The sequence below is a fragment of the Typopeltis vanoorti genome, chromosome 2 (genome assembly GCF_054136105.1).
Source record: "Typopeltis vanoorti isolate ZY-2024b chromosome 2, IOZ_Tvanoo_1.0, whole genome shotgun sequence".
NCBI lineage: Eukaryota > Metazoa > Arthropoda > Arachnida > Uropygi > Thelyphonidae > Typopeltis > Typopeltis vanoorti.
In genome coordinates, this window is record NC_143550.1 from 95,725,683 (window position 1) to 95,745,954 (window position 20,272).

At 35.7% G+C, this 20,272-nt stretch overlaps 1 protein-coding gene across 1 annotated transcript in view; it reads left to right on the top strand.

Moving 5' to 3' along the window:
• LOC150109271 (uncharacterized) overlaps positions 1-20,272 on the top strand; it is a 226,877-nt gene that overhangs the window by 171,554 nt on the left and 35,051 nt on the right. The window contains exon 6 of the mRNA XM_090402004.1: positions 5,631-5,774. Within this exon, the coding sequence (XP_090258130.1) occupies positions 5,631-5,774 (144 nt within the window). The remainder of the gene's footprint in view (positions 1-5,630; positions 5,775-20,272) is intronic.

The following is a 20,272-nucleotide window of genomic DNA, read 5'->3' on the forward strand; positions in this document are numbered from 1 at the left end:
ATGGTCTATAACAAGAAGTCAGGTCATATTTTTTGAGGATATTGGTTATTTTCTCAGAGGTGCCCTGGATGTAGGGGATGGTGATAGACTTGGTGTAATCTTTATTGTGGAGGGGGGAGGGGGGGTTGTGGTTTACAGGTTTTAGTATTTTTTGGATTTTTTGGGGGTTATAGCTATTGGCTGAGAAAGTGTTGAGGATGTGGTTTAGTTCAGTGGTTAGGGCATCGTCATCTGAGCAGATTAATTTTGCCCTGTTATATAGTGTTTTTATAACCCCGTATTGTTGTGTGTGTGGGGGGGGAATTGCTGGTGAATGTATCTGCCAGTATGGGTGAGTTTTCTGTAAACTGATAGAGGGTAATCTCTATCAGTTTGAAAGTGGTGAACCATCCATGGGTTCACCACTTTCCCCACCCTTGGCCAATTTCTTTATGCAGATCTTTGAAGAGAAAGCCTTAAACTCTGCCTCACAAAAACCCACTATTTGGCTTCGATACATGAATGATGGGTTCGCTATTTGGCCATATGGCTCAGATATGCTCCACCCCTTCCTAACACACTTAAACAACCAACACCCCAGAGTCCAGTTCACCTTAGAAAAAGAGGAAACCAACACCCTTCCCTTCCTAGATACTTTAATCATCTGCCAGCTTGATGGATCTTTGGTTTTCTCTGTTTATAGAAAACCCACCCATACTGGCAGATACATTCACCAGCAATTCCCCCCCCCCCACACACACACACAACAATACGGGGTTATAAAAACACTATATAACAGGGCAAAATTAATCTGCTCAGATGACGATGCCCTAACCACTGAACTAAACCACATCCTCAACACTTTCTTAGCCAATGGCTATAACCCCAAAAAAATCCAAAAAATACTAAAACCTGTAAACCACAACCCCCCTCTCCCCCCCTCCACAATAAAGATTACACCAAGTCTATCACCATCCCCTACATCCAGGGCACCTCTGAGAAAATAACCAATATCCTCAAAAAAAATATGACCTGACTTTCTTGTTATAGACCATATAGAAAGTTGGCATTCCTTACCTGCTCTACCAAAAACCAACCACTTCCCCTAGACCTACCTGGTGTATACCAGGTCCCTTGCAGCTGCAAATTGTCCTACTTTGGCCAAACAGGCAGGACAGCAAATATCAGGATTTCAGAACACAAAGACTACATCCGGTTTCACCAGTACAGCCACTCTGGGCTGGCAGACCATGCCTTAGATACCCACCATAGAATTCGTTGGAAGAAAACTAAAATAATACACCGCAGCAAGTTTAAGTACGAAAGATTATTCAAGGAATCATCAGCAGCTCTAAAAAACGTTCCAAACCTCAACAAGTTTGGGTGCATGAAACTACCCCAAATTTGAGAGACTTACATTGAGAACTTTAGGAACAATATTAGTTTCTTGCCTTCTTCCTCATTTGCTTTTGTTAGTGCCTGCGTGCACATACCATATTTTTATGTTCCTGAAGATGGCAACGTGACGTTGCCGAAATATTGAAGTTATTCATTAAAGTTGCCTTTAATTAATATCCTTTATATGCATTGTTAATTCCATAAGCTAATTACCAGTTATGTATGACCAACGTATAAGCCTTGCTACCAGAATCACATCTATACCATTAAAATCCAATCAACAAGACTGCCTATAGTTTTGGAAAGTCATAACACCTTCCAAGGAAGGGGAAGTGATTTTTTTGAATCATTAGAGAGGACCAAAAATGCTGAAGTTATAAATTGCATGTGGGAAATCAATCCCAGACATATATGTTTGAGAACAAATCAGAATAGCATGGGTAATAATAATGATAAGTAGCTTACTATTACTGTTAAACCACATTCTTACATAGGTGTACATAATTTGACAAAAGCAAACATTCAAAACATTGGTTGCTGTTGTTGAAAGTGATCGATGTTCAAGACACCTGTGTACAGGAGATTTTAAATGGGAATTAATCACAATTTAGTATTGAGCTGGATTAAAATGAGTATCTCATTGAAAAGAAAAATGTGTATTATGAAAGTTTTGAAAAGAATCAAATTGATGGTGTGAATTGTGCATGCAAATATGCAAATACTATTTGGGAAAATTAAAAGTTTGAAAACAAGAAATAAGCCTTAGTGACTAAATGAGAAAATCTGAAGTAAAGGTTGATTGAATCAGTATGAGTTAGAGAAGCATGTTGTGATGTCTGCTAGGTAGAAAATTAAAACTCCTGACTAGCAAGTGTTAGCTTGTGCTCTTAGAGAATATGGTGAAAAATGTAGAAAGCAAAGCTGTTATATATAAAAGTAACTAAACAAAAGTCATACGAAGAAAGATTTTGGAAAGAATGTAAATATCATGAAGGTATCAAAATATTGAGGCTAATAAGGAAGCTCATTTTTAAGCTTCCATTTTTGAAGGCTTAAAAATGGAGAAAGAGTACCAGGAAAAAAACCTAAAAAAAAAGTATCACATTTTTTATGTGATCATAACAGTGACTGAAAAACTGAACAGCGTTATGGATATCTGAAGTATGGATATCCGGACAGCATCATACATTCTTGATATACGCTTGTTCACTCACAAAAATGGCAATAACAGTGTTTTATAAAATTTGCATAATCAAGGGTGTCCACTTGATTATGCAAATTACACACATTAATTTATGTAGAAATTAATCAAAATATATAAAGAGCACTATTATTTACAACATAATTATTACTAAGCCTACCAAGTGCCAGGGTATGAAAATCCTAAAAATTTAGTGAAATTTTTAGGATTTTCAGGGCTGTGCACAGAGTCCAACATCACATTTGGTGCACATATACCGGCTCTCACGACGCTTCTTCTGTTCAAGAGTGGTATTGGAACAGACATAACAAACTCAAGCTGCATTCTTCTTCTCAGTAGAAGGTACAAGAGAAGGAAAATGCCTTTCTTTGAGATGCAGTGGTTGATCTCGAGGTGATGGACGTTCTTTCAACCTCCCTGTTGTTCTGGGGATATGGTTCTTTTGAATTATTTCCCTGATAAGCATGAGTTGGTAGTCTGCTAAGTTTGTGTTTTTTCCAAATTTTACATTATAGAGACAGTGGGAATTTAGAGTATGGTCATATTCAGAAGGTGGAAAAATAGTTTTTTGTAATAGCTAGAAAAATGTAAAGTTCTTGAGGGGTGGTGTTTTTCCACTGCTTTAGTCGTGAAGATGGTGCAGATGGTCTATTATTTGTGGTGAAGGTATGAAACTTGTTTGTTTCGTCAGCTATTGTTGTCATTAGTTCTATGGTAAAAAATTGTTCAAAAATATCTGAAGCTGAAGAATCATCAATGATATTACCTATGATTATTCCTGAATTACTGCTATCAAATTCGTGTACACTTGGAGTAAATGCATCATCACGCCACTTGAATGATACATCTTCAGTACGCATTTGCTTATGCACATTCATATCGAGACTTTTGTCACTATTTTGCTCGCTTGTAACACTTACATCACCAAGATCTTCTTCATCTGAAGTACACAATTCACTTAACTTGGACAATTCTTCTCCCGACTCATTTGTTGTTAGCAATTCATCAACTTGATCATCAGTAAAGATAACGCAGATGCCATATTGTGACATCCCTGAAATCCCTGCAGTCACGTGGTTTATGCATCGTGCTGCATATGATTAGTTGCACCAGTTCAAATTTTTCTCTTTAGATGTTATACAAGGACAGAAACCCAAGTCAAATAAACTTCAGTTGGTTGGCAATAGATGGAGGAACCTACCCGCGAAGTTTGAATATCTTACGACGATTCTTTCCATACTAAAAAATTGTCTGAATATGGGAGGTGCGCCAACCATACATATACGGGCTCAGCAAAGCAGGCGTGTATTTTCAAGTCCATAATAATACATTCTCAGCAGTTAAAGGGTTAATATAAAACATGAACATTATAGGAAAATTTTGCTGTTACTATAATTTTGCTTATTTTAGAGATAAAGCTCAAAATAGTTCAATGGAAAGTTGATTCAGAAAAGCTGGGTTTAGGCTAAATGATGGTTGTCAAGATCAGATTGACACCATATCACAAATAGTTGAGAATTCATGTGAGTATAATGAGGATGTTTCTTTAAGGATTTTTTTAATCTCAAAAAGGCATATGATAAAGTTCTAATAGCAAATTAGCTGAGAACACAATCTGGAGTGATAAGGTGAACGTTATACAGAGCAGTACATACATTAAAAATACAAAAGGATTTGAAGGTAAAGAGATTATACACTTTATTTTTAGTAAAGAGATTGCACTCACGCATTACATGCATGTTTTGGAATTTCAGAGCATTTTAACAAACCTGTTCTAGGAAGCAAAGAACTTTTATAAGGACTTTTCAGTTTATGATGAATTAGCTAGTCTCAATGGGGAGTTTCCTCTCCCAAAAACTTTTTTTTTTCTCTCTCAAAACAATCATACTGGCAATATTCCTTCTAGTTTTTGCTGGCACATATGCACATGAAAACTGTTTTGTGTTGAAGTTTCCAGGCCGACTTATTATATGGGAGTAGCCTCTGCCCACAATAGTGAAAGTCACAAACTCTTAATTTGATATGCCTAAAATCGGTGACATCTTTGTTAAAAGATCTTGTGCACTAAATATTTCTGTAAGATCAGTCTAAATTCTTACTCCAGCTGCTTAACTAAAACTGCTAATGTAATATTTCTAATGTTAATATTTCTCTTTTTTTTTTTTTTTTTGTCTAGTTATACTCTGTAAAATTATGAGCACTAAATTTATTCACTTCAACCTGTGTCGCTACAAAAATCCATCACTGTTTGCATGAGTTTTAGTGACTGTACTGTCTGGACAGTAGACACTAAACAAAATACCTCTGCAATTTGTTGACATCAGCATCAGTTAACCCACATGACACAGGATAAAAGTAATTAATCAGAGTGTATTAAGTTGGAATGGGTTAGAGTAATATTGAAGTGGAGACATTGGAGAAATTAAATAAAATCAGTGGCAAGTATATTAAAGTTACAAAGATATTCTTGTTTAAGAATGGCAAGAATTGCATGTGAAATATCTTCACGACTAGGCTACTTGTATATATATACATGCATATATATTTGCGTGTATATGAAATAGAGGCACAGGATAAAAGTAATTGACCAGAGTAATTAATTAAAATAAATTAATTAATAAAAAGTAATTAATTGCCTTAGTATCCTATAATAAAGCATACAACCTTTCAGGTGTGTATAGTTTTCTGCATTATGTGAATGGCCACTACCCAGCTCTTTTTTTTTTTTTTTTTTTTTATAATCAAAACCTTTATTGAGGGCCACTACCCTCAATTAAAGTTTTGATCATTATTGGGGTCTGATTGTGGGAGCCAGACCCCAAAGAGATACCAAGGTTGAAGTAATGCAGAAGTCATATATTTGTTCTGGGTCTGGCTTCCACTGATGAGAATTTTGTAAATAAAAGCTCTTGGCAAACAAAGAAAAATCATGGACAGAGAATAGATGATCTCCCCCCTTGGATTATTTGAGAATATGTTCTGTTAGTTTTCTTTATATTTGTTTATTGAAAATTACTTAATTATGACACTAATATTTATTAAATTGTTACAGGAACTGATGACATTATGGTGCGAACTTCAAGTGGTTCAGAAGCGGTCTCTTACAGAAGTCACAGAAGCAGTGCACAAGCTATTAGTTTTGCATGCATCAACTAGTTCTCATTTTTATTTATTTGTAGATGTTCTGTGGGAACAGGTGAGAATATTTTATGTTGCTTCCCTTGCAATAAAATAATAGAGTGAATTCTTATTTCCAGTATAAGTCTTTCGCGATTCTAAGGCGACTTATTCCCTTTCTCTTCATTCATAAATTTGGTATCTATCAATGAGAGAAAAAAATACTATAATTGAAGATGTGCTTAAATTTAATTTCATACTTTTAACATGTTTCTCCACACTACTTGACAATTACAATTATTTACATCAAAATTAATATTCATAAAATTGTTTTTTTTTTTAGCCTCCATTTCACCCCTCCCCCAGTATACCAGGTGCCTGCAAAAGTATTGTTAGTTGATACATACACATCATTGTCTTACATGACGCCCCTTCAGCATACTTTTCAAATGATCAATTTTCACTTCCATCCATTGCATTTGATATTTATTTATTTATATATTATTTTTATGTGACTCCAAAAAATCTACAAAACATTGTAAATCTATAGTACATTAGTACTGTAGGCAGGCCAAGAGATTTTTTTTTAATTTTATTAATTTTATTAATTTTGTATTTTTTATTTATTGTTTATGTAAACTTGAAAACCTTGCTCTAGAGACCGAAAATGATGTTTGCAAATCACTTTGTGCCTCCAGTAAGTGGGAGAGTGATCACATGTCCAGTGATGAAATTCATCTTTCACCTTTAGCCGTTAACAAAAATTCATGCCTACAGCGGGATTCAAACCCACAGAGTTTTGATATGAGAGTGAGTATACTATTAACTATTTGACCAGCCAGGATGACATTAGAGTCTACAGTCATAATATTTTTTGTATTTGACTATGCCAGATTGCATAATCACAAGTTTTGTATTTGTTGCACAGACAGTGCAGTGTGTATTGGAAGCATTGTCATGGTGAAGCATGCTTCATGCATCATGTGTTAAGACTTATGTGCTGGGAGGAACTCATGTTGGAGGTTTAATGGAGTATAACAACAATGGGAAAATGATTAAAAGCACTATTTCATCTCAGTCACAAAGGCATCTTCAGGTAGCACATAAAACTTGGAACACACACACACACACACACACCAAGGTAACATAAAGACTAAGTGAAAAATGTGGACAAAAGACTAGAGTTCTAACTAGGTGGGGCACCTGTTGGAGGCCTTGGATCTCAGGGGATGAATAAACGTGGATCTCAGGGGATGAATGTTTCCTATATCCAATCATTCAAGATCCCAGTTTACAACTGAGGCCTTCAACAGTTACCCATGGAGGGTGTTTTGTACATGTTTCACTTGGTTTTATGTTGTCTGTGTGTGTTCTCATGTGCTCGCACATGTTACAAGTTTTATATTGTATTCCCTCAAGATGCCTCTGTGACAGAGACAAAATATTGGAAGAAACAAATAGTGTTTTTAATTCTTGTCCAGTGCTGTCTTACTCAATATACTGTCTTACTCCATTAATTCTCCAACATGAATCTTTGTGTATCACTTTTCTGGTTGATTTTGATAAACACCTGCTCTTAAATAGATAAAGACATCTAAGTTTTTTTGTGTGAATCCCACTTATGAACTATAAATCTATACAGTGCTGTGAGTGGATCTGGAATAGTTGAATAATCTGGGGACATTACTCTAGAGACCAAACACAGAACTTTTTCAAGTCACTTAGTTTCCAAATTTCAGGATGATTGTGGTCTCACATAAGACAGTGAAAGTTCTTTACCGGCTAAAGAACTTCCATAGACATCCATGCTATAGTGTTTTTATTTATGATACTAGAAAGCTAAGGAATTGCAGCATAATCAGTGAAGCATATAGCTGTGTGTGTAAAAAAAAAAAAAAAAAAAAAAAAAAAAAAAAAAAAAAACTGTCATTCTATATCGTTATCTCTGCATGCATGTGTGTATTTTTATATATATTGTACCCATACATAAGAGGTAGAAGAGCCTGTAGCACATCAGTACTGTGTGTGTGGGGGGGGGGGGGGGTATGTGATGCTTGGGAATGCAGTTCATTAACATTTTTCTTAAAGAGTTGGAGGTTGTAGTTGTTCAACACTTTATGAGAAAGACTTCTGGGGGACATAGATGGAATAAATGAAGAAAAGGAGAGAAGCAGGTTTTAGAGTGTTTACAGTTCTATTGAAAAGGGGATGTTAAGCAGCTGCCACCCTTGTGTTCTTATAGGCCCAACAAAGTGGAAAAATGATGGCTGCCAGTTCAGTAGAGCAGTGTTCATGAGACCACCTGTAGAAAAGATGCTGATCTGAAACTGTGTTTATGAGATAGTGGTTGAAGTGAGTTGGTGAGGAAGGAATCATCTATGAGCTAAATTATATTCTTCTGGACAGCATCAAAAATCTTTAGAGAGGTTTTAAGTGTGCTATCCTAAATGTGTGAACAGTATTCCAAGAATAGGTGGATTTGATAGTCGGAGGGTAAAATGTAGTATCATGAGTTGAAAAGAATGTCTGGTGTTTTAGAGCCTGAGAAAGCTGTTGATGTGATATGCTTTAAGCCAGGAGATGCTGGAGATAATATCAGTTCAAGAAAAGAGGGATCTGATTCTGCTTGTTGATTTGTGTATAAGGGCAGGTGAGCTAAGATCTCTTCTGCAAGAGAAAAAGGCAAGACTGCATTTTGACAGCATTGAAGGTGACAAGGTTACCTTACACTGTTTAGGGATGGTTATGGAGCTCGTTGTTTAAGGTTCTGGTTAAAGATGACCTTAAAATTTGGGATGCTTCAATCACTGCTAGTTCTGTAGATAGAATTACAGTCATCCCTCGACTTATGTCTGTTCGAAGATACGCCCATGATTCCATAGGGGAATAAATAACATTTTTGACTATGCTTTTGAACAAGATGCAAGTGAGTGAGCGTAAAGTAAAAAGGTTTCTATTTAGCAACAATGCATCATGCACAGTGACAACAGCACATTCAGCTGCAAGTTCAGTTGGCAATCGACATGTGTCATCAACAGTTCCTCTGTTGATTTTGTGTTTGAGAAATAGATTATTTGTGTGTTTATCGTTAAATATTTCACAACATTTTGGGCAACATGGCCCCTACATGCCTAATCAAAAACCTAGTAAAGAATCACAGAAAAAGAAGCGAGCAATTTATCATGAAACGAAGTTGCAAGTTATAAAGCAACATGAAGCTGGTAAGCCTGTCAATGTGATCGCACGTGACTTCGGATGGTCTCACTCTACAGTGACGGCCATTCTGAAAAATAAGGATAAAATTGTAGAGGCTGTGAGAAGATCTGCTTCCATTAAATCGACGATAGTAATGAAGCAATGACAAGGTCCTATCGGATATGGAAAAGCTAATTGCATCATAGATATAGGACCTGAATCAAAAGCACATGCTCCTTAGCACTAGGACCATAACAGTAAGTCTCTTCAACATGTTGAAGGAGAAAGCAGGATCCGATTACAGCTACGAATTCAGCTCTTCTTCTGGTTGATTCATGAGATTCAAGTAGAGTTTTGCACTGCATAATGTTTAAAATGTATGGTGAATCTGCAAATGCCGATGAGAAGCTTGCCAAGGAGTTTGTAGAGAAATTAGATAAAATTATTTGACACAGCAAATATTTAATATGGATGTTTTGGAAAAAAATGTCTGGGTGGACATTCATCCATGAAAAGCTAAAATCTATACCTGGTTTTGAAGCTCTTAAAGACCATATTACTATTCTGTTAGAGAATAATGTGGCTGGATATAAACTGAAACCATTTGTGATATGGCACAGTGAGAATTCACGAGGCTTCAAAAACATTATGAAGCATACACTTCCAATTCATTATCGGAGCAATAAGAAGTCGGATGACTCAAAAATTGTTTGAGGATGCTTTAATCAACTGTTATGCGAGTGAAATGGAAAGCTATTGTACGAAAGAAAATGTAGAATTTAAAATTTTATTAAGTCTAGATAATGCTCCAGGTCATCCACCTTACATTAAAGATCTTCACCCCAAGATCAAGGTCATGTTTCTCCCTCCAAACACTACTTCATATGGAGAACTTTTTTACAAGCCATTTCTGCCACTGAAGGAAATGATCAGACTCATGCAATTCTGCAAAGCATGCAATATTTATCATGCTATTAAAAATATTTGCTGTGGCTTGGGATGAAGTGACCTCACTCTCAGTGTATGAGTGACATATGGAAAAAAGACATTAAAATGTTTGTGCAAGATTTTGGAAGTTTTGAAAAAAATGAAGACCTTTGTATATTGAGTGAAGAAATATCGTATATTCCGGCATATAAGTCGACTTTTCAGCATTGAAAAAAAAAGTACTAAATTTTTTAGGTCCACTTATACGGCAGGTCAAAATTTGATTGCTTTCCAAGAAAAAAACTAGTACGTATCATACTTTGTTAAATTTATTAGCAATATACAAAAAGGGTAAATAAGTAAAAATATTTCAACTTATATCAAATTTATTTACAGAAAAAATTATTTACATGTTATATAATTATTTATTTACAAAAGAAAATAGGTAGGTAACTACATAATTAAAATTTAATTTTCACTGTCTGAATGTATGAAAAGTTCATTGTACTCTGGTTAATTTCTACCAGTATATCGTCATATAAATTGTATTCGTTTTCTCCATCAGATTTAGCATCAATTTCGTCATCATTGTAAACAAAATCATCTTCCAAGCCATCTAATTTGTTAGATATAGCACATTTTTTAAAAGATTTTATTACTGTATATGGTTTTATTTCATCCCATGTTTTCGCTACCCATTCACACATAGTTATCAAAGACGCATGTCGCATTTGTCTTCCTCTTGTGTAACTTTTCTCTCCTCCTTGCATCCACGCATTCCACTGTTTTCGTAAACTGTCTTTAAATGGCTTGTTTATTCCAATGGTTGCACTAGAAGTTAACCCACTTGAAATCACTGCCATATTGGTATTATTCTCTCTTAATAAAGATTTTGTGCTCTCTGTTAAATGGGATTTGAACATGTCCCATACTAAAAGAGTGTTTGGATTTTTAATGCACCTTGTCGTGTATTCCAAATATTTTTTATCCACAGCTTAACTCCTGCTTCATCCATCCAACCATTCTCATGAACATGGACAAAAACGTTTCTTGGAATTTTGATCTTTGTCATTGTTTTTCTTTTAAAAATTATCATAGGTTTTAATTTAGTACCATCAGCCATACAAGCAAATACAACTGTGAAACGGCTTTTTTCATGTCCAGTTGTTTTTAAAGAAATAGTTTTACTTCCTTTCAGTTCTACTGTTCTATTCCTGATCATGTCAAACATAACTGGAGTTTCATCCATATTTCCAATTTGAGACAATAAATAATTTTTTTTCCCGTTTCTTTTAGCAATTATAAATCTTTGAAAACTTAATAACTTATCATCCAAATCCTTTGGCAGCTTCTGTGCAATTTTCGTTTTTAGTCGAAGCACTACATTTTTCCTTTTCATAAACTGGCTACACCAACTCACTGTTGTTATAATGTTTTTTCTATCCTCGTTCTAGTTCTTATAGCAAGCTCACCACTAATCTTTACTTATTTTTCCCTTCTCACTCACACATGTACGTAACTCTTTTGTATCTTATCAAATTAATATATTTCTTAGGATCTCTGCAGTCTTATTGGCCTCTCTATGCTCTAAACGCCAATTTATCACACAACAATCTGATGGAGTTCACCCTATAAGTATTAACACATTTATTTTTTGTTTACTGCGCCAGCTAATACCTAGGATAGAAAGGATTCTTGCTCAGGGTGACCCCTTCAGAGAGACAATGATAATTTGATCAAGATTAATCTTATTCCTCCGCTTGCTTATTTCTTTCTCACAGTCATGGTTCACTTAATATATTTATACTCATGGGTTTATTCCGCTTAGTTCGTTGATATTTTTATGAGCGGTAGTTTTGAATTCACATAACTTAAGCAGATCAGGCAGGTACTTGAATGAAACAGTTTATTTTAGCTTTAAGGAAATATACAATCATACAAATCAAACAGGTTATTGTGAGTGCTCTCAAATTAGATCAAAGGTTCTAATCAGTTTACATTAATCTCACATATTAAACTTACAATAACCACTAACACAATCAGATTTTGTAAAATTCTCAGATAATCATCATGCCATTCTGATACAAGTGGTCATGAGTTAATGCAATAACATTCTTTACACATTAAATTTAGCGTTATCAAATATCCACTCGGCCTCGTAGGGCAAACAAATCTTGATACTATTTCGGACTTATGCCTAGTTGTAGGCTATTCTTACAGTTCCTAAAAGATTAGTCCGTTACAAATGCTCTTACAAGGAATTCACTTTCTTCTATAACTGGAAACAAAATTTTAAAGTTCTACATTACCATCTCTGTCCTAAATTCTCAAATATCTTCCTGCCTTGTCTGGTCATCAAGGCCTTCAATACAGTCTCTTAAGGATGTCTCCCATTGATCTGTGCGAGTAGAATCTCAGTAAGAAACTGGGGGGTTGGCAAGGTGACATCGCCTTGATTGGAACGGCATCAATTTGGTTTGTCCGTCGCACGACTTCGCTCAGCTATCCAGTGCACGGATATAGCTTGGCCCTATATCAACGCTATGACAGACGAACCAAATGCCTTCCGCGATAAGCCAGGAACTTCCCCCGACGACAAGCTCGACCACTGTCCGAGAGATCAGGAACCAGGAATCCAAGAAAAAAGATCCGGAATCGTGCTTGCAAGGCCTTTTTGTTTAACTCTTTCCTCTCGGCAAATCTCGAACTTCGCGATTCGCGCCAACGCAGTCACGTGTGCTAACGTCGATCACCTTAGTTCCCTCTATTTTTTTTTCGCACGTGTGTCTGCCTTCCTTTCTTGGAAGACGCTTAGGTTTCCTTTTCCAATACTTCTCTCCCTCCCTTCTTTTCCATAATGCAGGACGGCAAAAGTGACCCTTGAACCCTGACTCATAGGCCTTGCTAATTTAGTACTAGAGACTGGCTTTTTCAAATGGATTTGCCAGCTTACATGGATCTCTATATCTGGTTCACACTTAATATAGATTATATATAAAATATAAAAGCTTATTATACAAATTCATGAAATTCCTAAATTTTAAGTGTTTTGTACTTGTAAACATCTTACACTTATCCTATTGCAAACGTTCCATATTCTCTGCCTTAGTTGTATTTAAAGTTGTGACCTGAATATTTTATAATAAACATTTCATAGCTTATTCAGGACACAACACTGTAGCTTTGAAGTTTTCGCTGTCCTTTTTTATTCTCTTTGCCCCACTTCAAAGCAAATAAATGAATATTATTTCTCGTTATGAGTTCATTTTGGTGATTTTCTCGAACTCAATCCGCAACATTATTTTCTAGAATAGATCACTTACAAATTCCTTTCCATAATGTGCACTTATGAGTTGGCATTTTCATTATTAAAGTTTTATTTTTTCTCCAATCGTGAATTAGTTTTTCATTTACTCCGAACTGACGTGCAGCAACACAGTATTTTTTTTTGCAAATTTAATCACTTTGAACTTAAAACTCGCATCATATTTCATTCTTTTAAAAGGAGCCATTGCACTTTAGTTCACTATTGGTCAACTGGTCAGTACGAAATGAAATTTCTTTTGTCAACTAGGTATTTTATATCTTTTGCTAAAACAAAGAATGGAAGGACTAAAAAGGCAGTTATGATCCTAGTGGTTGACGCCTGTATAGAAATTTTTCGAGTCGACTTATACGACGAGTACACTATAAAAACTCGAACTCGAAAAAATTCCGATATCGACTTGTGCGCCAGGTTGACTTGTACGCCGGAATATACGGTAGTCGACCTAGCAAACAATCTGAATCTTGAAGTGAATGATGATGCCATAATTCAACTCATAGAAAGTGCCCATTAATGAAGAATTGGAGGACAGCATGTTGTAGAATGAGAAAAGGAAGAGGGAAAAGAGAAACAAGAAGAGGTAGTTAAACAATTCATAGTGAATGTTCTCTGCAGTTAGCAATGTTCTCAAAATGGTTGACGACAAGAACCCCAATGTTGAACGCTACTTATCAGTAGAAAGGAAAGCACATGATGCATTTGTTGCTATAATCAAATTTATGATGAAAAGAAGAAGAGGAATAAGCAAAGACATTGGACATTTTCATCAAAAAAACAAAGGTTACACCAGAAGAGCCACAGCTTGGCCCTTCGCATAGGGAAGGTAATAAAGATGTGATGTGGAGGAAGGTTATTCTCCTGTTTTATAGTGGCAGTAACACACAGCACAGTTTTATAATAAGGTTTAAAAATTAAAATGACAGTATACTTATTACTGTTAAGTCCCTTACCCCTATGACTCTGTTGATTTAATGTATCAACATATGTCCTGCCTGGAGGAACGGAACCCCTACATAAGTCGAGAGATGACTGTAGTGATGACAAATGAGTGCAAGTCATTGATGATGTAGAAAGAGCTCCGAGGCACTCCTGGATTTATGGCAAAACTCAGAGAAAAGTATATTTCTAGTCACAGAAAAAGATAGGCAGACTAGACCAGTAGAGGGTGATGCAGAGCTGAGGTCAGCTGTGGATCTGGATGCAGAATCCATTCTGGTGGTTGCAGATTAACTGGTAGGCCTCTAAGTAGTAAAGAGGTTGACTGTTCATGATTTTCTCCATTATTTTGGAGGAGAGTAAGGTGATGGTGATCATAGAGTTGTTTGATGGGCTTGTCTTTTTTTTTGGGGGGGGGGGTGGAATATCTTGTAAGTTTTCTTGTTTCCACTCATTGGGATAAGTGCAAACTGAGTATAGAATATTGTAAAGGTGATATAGGACAGTTACTAGCTCTGGAGAGAGCCATTAGGACAGAAGACACTTTTTTAGTGTCTATAGTTTAGTATTCGTCTGTGTTTATTTGCAAAAAGACATCAGAAGGCATATGGTACTCCATTCTTGGTATAGGAGAGAGTTAGCCTTGCTCATCTGTGCAGGAGTTTGAGGTGGAGAATGATGCCAAGAGATCAAGGTTTATCTTTATATGCAGTAACAGTGGAGCCATCTGGATAAGAGGTAGAAGTGCAGATGAACAGAAGTTGCATCCAATAGCCTTTGTAAGGGACCAGATGGTATGGCTTACATTTGGAGAGGAGGAGAGTTTCTGCTATTGATCATTATGATGTCACATTTGGATTTGCTGATGATTGCTTTCCATTTATTGTGAGCTTCAGCATAGACAGAGTATGATGGTAGGGTTCTTTTTGCAAGCCACCTGTAGTCAGTTGTTTTTTTTTTTTTCAACTGCTTTGGTACCCCTTTTGTTAAACCATCATTGGAAATTGGGTAGAAATTTTGGATGGAATGTGGAATGATGGCCTTCATGTTGGTGAGGATAATTTCTTTGACTTGATCAGATCAGGTGTATAGGTCAGAAGAGCAGAAGCATTAGTCTGGTCATGGAAAGGAAGAGTAGAAGTTCTAGAGGTCATCTCACTTGAGCTCTTTGTTGCCCAAAAGACAAGGTTTGGAATGAGGATGTTATGTGGTAAAGGAAATTTACACTAGATTGTGATCTGAGCTTTCAAGAAGAAGGTGACTTCTATGGTATATTTGGAAGTAGAATTGGTTTTAAAAAAAGATCAGGGGTATTGTTCTTTTTGCTCTTTAATTCAGTAAAGGAAAGCAAATTAGTTGTAGACTTTGAGGTCATTTAGGAAGTTGACTTCATTCTTTGGATAGCTGGACTACAGAAAGTCATCCTTCATGAATAGGAAGGTGAAGAGGCCAGAGTAGTTTTCCAAATTTAGAAAGTGGTATTTACCTTTCTCTAAATGCAGATGAAATGTTGCTGAATGAGGTAAGAAAACCCTAAGCCAGAGGAGAAGAAAAGCGGGGGATTCTAAATTGGGCATTCTCTGACAAGAAGTGTTGGATCTCATGATGGTACAGGTGTGCCCTTGTAGTGAAAGGAATCATTTAGATGTGAATGTAGACAGTACTTGTTCCCGCTGCAGTTTGGGTTTCTGTCAAGGATGTCTGATCTGGTGATGGTGTACATGCTAGTGTTTATGCCATGTTACTAACAAGCAGAGATGTGAAAGTGTTTTTCAGAGATCCCTGCATGTTTTGTATAATGTGCTTGATTTAGCATTTTTGTTCAAATAGATGTTCAGTGGACAGTTCCTGTGACACTGTTGTTGTACGTTTCATTTTTGATTGAGTTAGGTGAAGAATAGAGTAGGAACATGCAGTGAGAGGAGATAACTCACTGCATGTCCTCTCATACTCTCACCCTTGTTAGGACACCCATACATAGAGCAATGATTCTCTCTCTCTCTCCTATAATAACAGCCTCAACAGTGTTTTCCACACATCACTACTCAGACTCTCCCTCCAGGCATGATCTGGCCAAGTATTGGCAGTGATATTATGTACTAGCTGACTGGGAAACCTTCTGTCTCTTACTAAAAGATTCAGCCCCATGTACTATCTCTGCAGTTAGCCTGTGGCACCATCATTTTTACAATAGTGTACTCTTCAAATGAAGATTTTGGATCTCCAAGTATGTTTGACATGCCTTGAAAGGTATAATTCATATTTCATGGAAAAGAAGTGGGAGACAGCGTAAGTAAGAGTGGTAGTGTTTAGCTAGTCAATGACCGTCCATCTAAGGAGGTATTATTTTTTAGTGGAATGTTCCCTAGGTACTCCAGAGCCCTTTTTGTTCGAAACAGGCACACCATAAGAAGGCAGGGTTGACTAATGGGCAGATAACATGACAGTTATCTGCCCATTACTGTCTCCGTATTTATATATACTGTACCTTTGAGAGATGTGTACAGCATACAGTGATAGCTAGTACATAAATAAAGTTATTATTATTATTAGCTACTTACCAAAATTTCTCTTCCAGATTTGTTATATGTCAGATGCTACAATTCAGTGTTCTGAAGCACTTGTAACTGCATTAGTTCACTTAGATCTTGGTTCTTCTCCAGGTCTTTTACTATCATGCATCAAAACACCTATTTTGTTATCCCTTTTCTCTGCATTCTGTTTTAAGTTGATCATCCTTGCTCACAGTGAATTGTCATATCATGCTCCTTTTTAATATCTTCATTTTTAAGGATTCTGCAGTGATTCCACTAATTCACTCTTGTAATTTTTCTTAGATGTCTCATTATCTTATTCCATATAAATTTAATCATATGACCCCCCCTCCCACACACACACACCAACTTTTCTTTTTCTCTGTTATATTTATTTTTCATCTTCATTAAAAGCACCTAAATAGCTGAAATATTTGAATTTTTTTGTTAGTTCTCCATTTAGAATGCAGTTGGTTTTCCATGTTTCTGCTTTTTTTTTTTTTTTTTTTTTTTTTTAACAACTGATTTTCATACCATCTCCAGGTTTGATATTGGTTTAATGCCACTTGCCTTCATGGTATAATCCACATAGATGATGAATAACACTGGAGATAATCTGCACCCTCATGTGATTTTGATCAAACCATCTTTCTCAATCTCTTTCAGCTCTAATTCTGCCTTACAAATTAAGTATAGATTATATATTACTCCGTTTACACCATATGTAGCATTTTGAATTGCTTTTCTTGGTATCTTTTCATATGATTTTCCAAAAGGTCCTGAATATTTGTTTTGGAGTAAAGCATCTGCAGAAAGTAAAGAGCCGAGTTGAATATTTCAAATTTTGATATTAGGTTTAATGCTACTTCATAATGTTATCCATATAGATGAATAACAGTAGAGACAGTGTCTTACATGTGATTTATGAGAAGTTATAGAAACTTTCATGGCTATCACATGGAAAAAAATGCAGAATTTTATTAAAAAACTGATATAGTTAATCTAACATAACATAGACATTATCAGGGAGACAAACCAGTGATTACATTCAAAATATGAATCACGAAGCATGTGCCTACCAGTTTGTGTCTTGGTCATACCTGAGGTGATATAATTACACTGTTAGAGTTCAGATGAACAATTGTAAAAGGTACATGGACAAAAAAATATAAATAAATAAAAAGTTAATAGTAATTACTTACTAAAACTTAGAAATTGGTATACAATCTGAGCAGTTAAGGTTCAGACAATTTTGTAATATTTCAAAGAAGAGACAAATTTGAACTCACTGGAATGAAGAATCTTTGTCTTGTTCCAAATAACTCTGTTCCTAGTGTCAGTAGCATGAGAAGTAAGGCCAAACAAAAATGCAATAAGCAGAATGGCCAGTAATTCCAAAATAGCAAAGATGGTATGAACAGGATGCCTGATAGACACTTGATAAGGATAGGTGGTAAGAACGAAGCAGTTTGAGCTGTTTTGAAGGAAATGTATAGATTAAATTTGCAAAGAATCCTTGCTATTTGTTCAGAGATTCCTTTAGGGTACTGAAATTCTTTTCACATCTAATTCTAGTCTGGTAGATGGATGATGATTATCAATATTTATTTGAATGGTAGTTTTATTGCATCCATTAGATATCAGATTGTTTTTAATTTTATTCAGTTCATCTAAACAAAAGGGAATCAGAAGAGCAGATCGTATGAGCTCCATGTAAAGATTCTTGATAATACTTTTCTTCTGTGATGAATGATGGTGTGAGGACAAGTGAATGTATCTGCTAGTAAAGGTTGGTTTTCAGTAAACCAAAAATTCAACATGACCTATAGGATTTTTGAATGATTAAGATATCCAAAAAGGGCAAATGGTTATTGGGTTCACATCCAGTCGTGAACTTGATATAGGAGTACAAAGAGTTTTTCTCCAAGAAATTAAGTAATTCTGACTCTGAGTGGCAGCAGAGTGCAAATATATCATCAACAGAATCCAACCATATATGAGGAAAATAGCATGAAAGAATTGATTTTCTAGGTGCTCCATAAAATAGTCAGCTAAAGTTGTTGAAAATGGACTGCCCATTACTGTTCCTTTGATTTGTTTGAACAACTTATTCCACCATGTAAAAATACCCTGCATTGATGATGAATTTAAATAAGCTAACAGTGTCTTCTGAGAACCAGATTTCAAAACTGAAGAGTCTCTTGTAGTGATTTGTTGGTAAATAGATTCTATGCAGCAAGTACAAGATGTTATATTCAGTCAATAACAATCTGGGAAACGAAGGAGTAGCTATAATATTCAACACTGAATTCAAGGATAATTTTCTTGAATAGCAGACAATACCAAGTAGAGTAATGTGGGCAGATGTCAGAATGGAAAGCTAGATAGTGAGACTTATTTGTGCCTATGGTCATATAGAAAATTCTAAGGAAGAAGTAGAGGAATTTTGAGGTATTAGAGAAAGAAGCTTATACAAAGAAAAAAAAAAAGTTGATCCTTGTTTGAAATTGAGTAGTAAAGTAGGAAGTAATTACCACAGAAATATTTTTGGAAAATTTGGAGAAGAGAGCAAAGCTGATGATAATGGTAAGTGAAGTGGTTTGGAAAAGTTCCTAGTCTGGAAACCCTGCTCTAGAGACCAAACACTGTTGTAAAATAAATAATAATAATACAAATAAATGTGTGTGTACAGGGTGTTTCAGGAGGAATAGTAAATATTTCGGTAGGTAATAGTATCGATTATTCTGAGTAAAAAGTTCTTATAAACATATGTCCAATTGCCAATGGATGTGGAGATTCCATCTGTTTGAAACTGGCAAGTGAAAAGCTATTATGAGGGGTATTAAAGAATAATAAATGACTTATTGTTTGTATTTATTCACTGCTTGAATGATACAAAGCACAAATAATTGACATGCTGTAATTTACAGTTCATAACAAATGTTTGAAAATTTCACTGCCAACCTCAATGTATTTTGCAACTCTTGTGGTAATAGTATGTGTTCTTCTGAAGTCATCTTGATATTCTTTTATGAAGGCAGCATTATCCATAATGTGAGCAGTCAGTTTGTCTTCTTTGTCATCTTCACTTTTCATCCATCCCAACAAACTAAAATCTAAGGGAAGGGAGTGAGGTCTTGGAGACCTTGGTGACTATTGAGTGGGATCACTGCAGCTAAATCTTTGTTCAGGGAAAGTTGGATTTAATGTTATGTCACCTGATGGCTATAATATGCAGGAGCTCCATGTTGAAAGAACATACCAATCCTTGAATAGTAATAGAACACAACAGGCCCACTCAAGTGATTGTCGATCATACTGCACCACACATTTACAGAGAAGCAATGTTGGAAATTTGTTTTTACAGTGCAATGTGGATTTTTTTTTTTTTTTTTTTGTTGGACCACTGTTTTAAGTTATGGGTGTTGTTGATGCAGTCACGGGTGAAAGTAGCTTCATCGGTGAACAGTATTAATGGAATTAATCAGTGATTAGCATTTACCCACTGACAAAATTCCAACTGACTACCTTCATCTCCTGGGAGAAGGTGTTACACCTGCTGTATGTGAAATGGATACAAACCTTGCTCATGTAATGTTAGCCATACTCTTGTATCTGGAACATCAATATGTGCAGAAATTCTCTGAGTGCATATAGTAG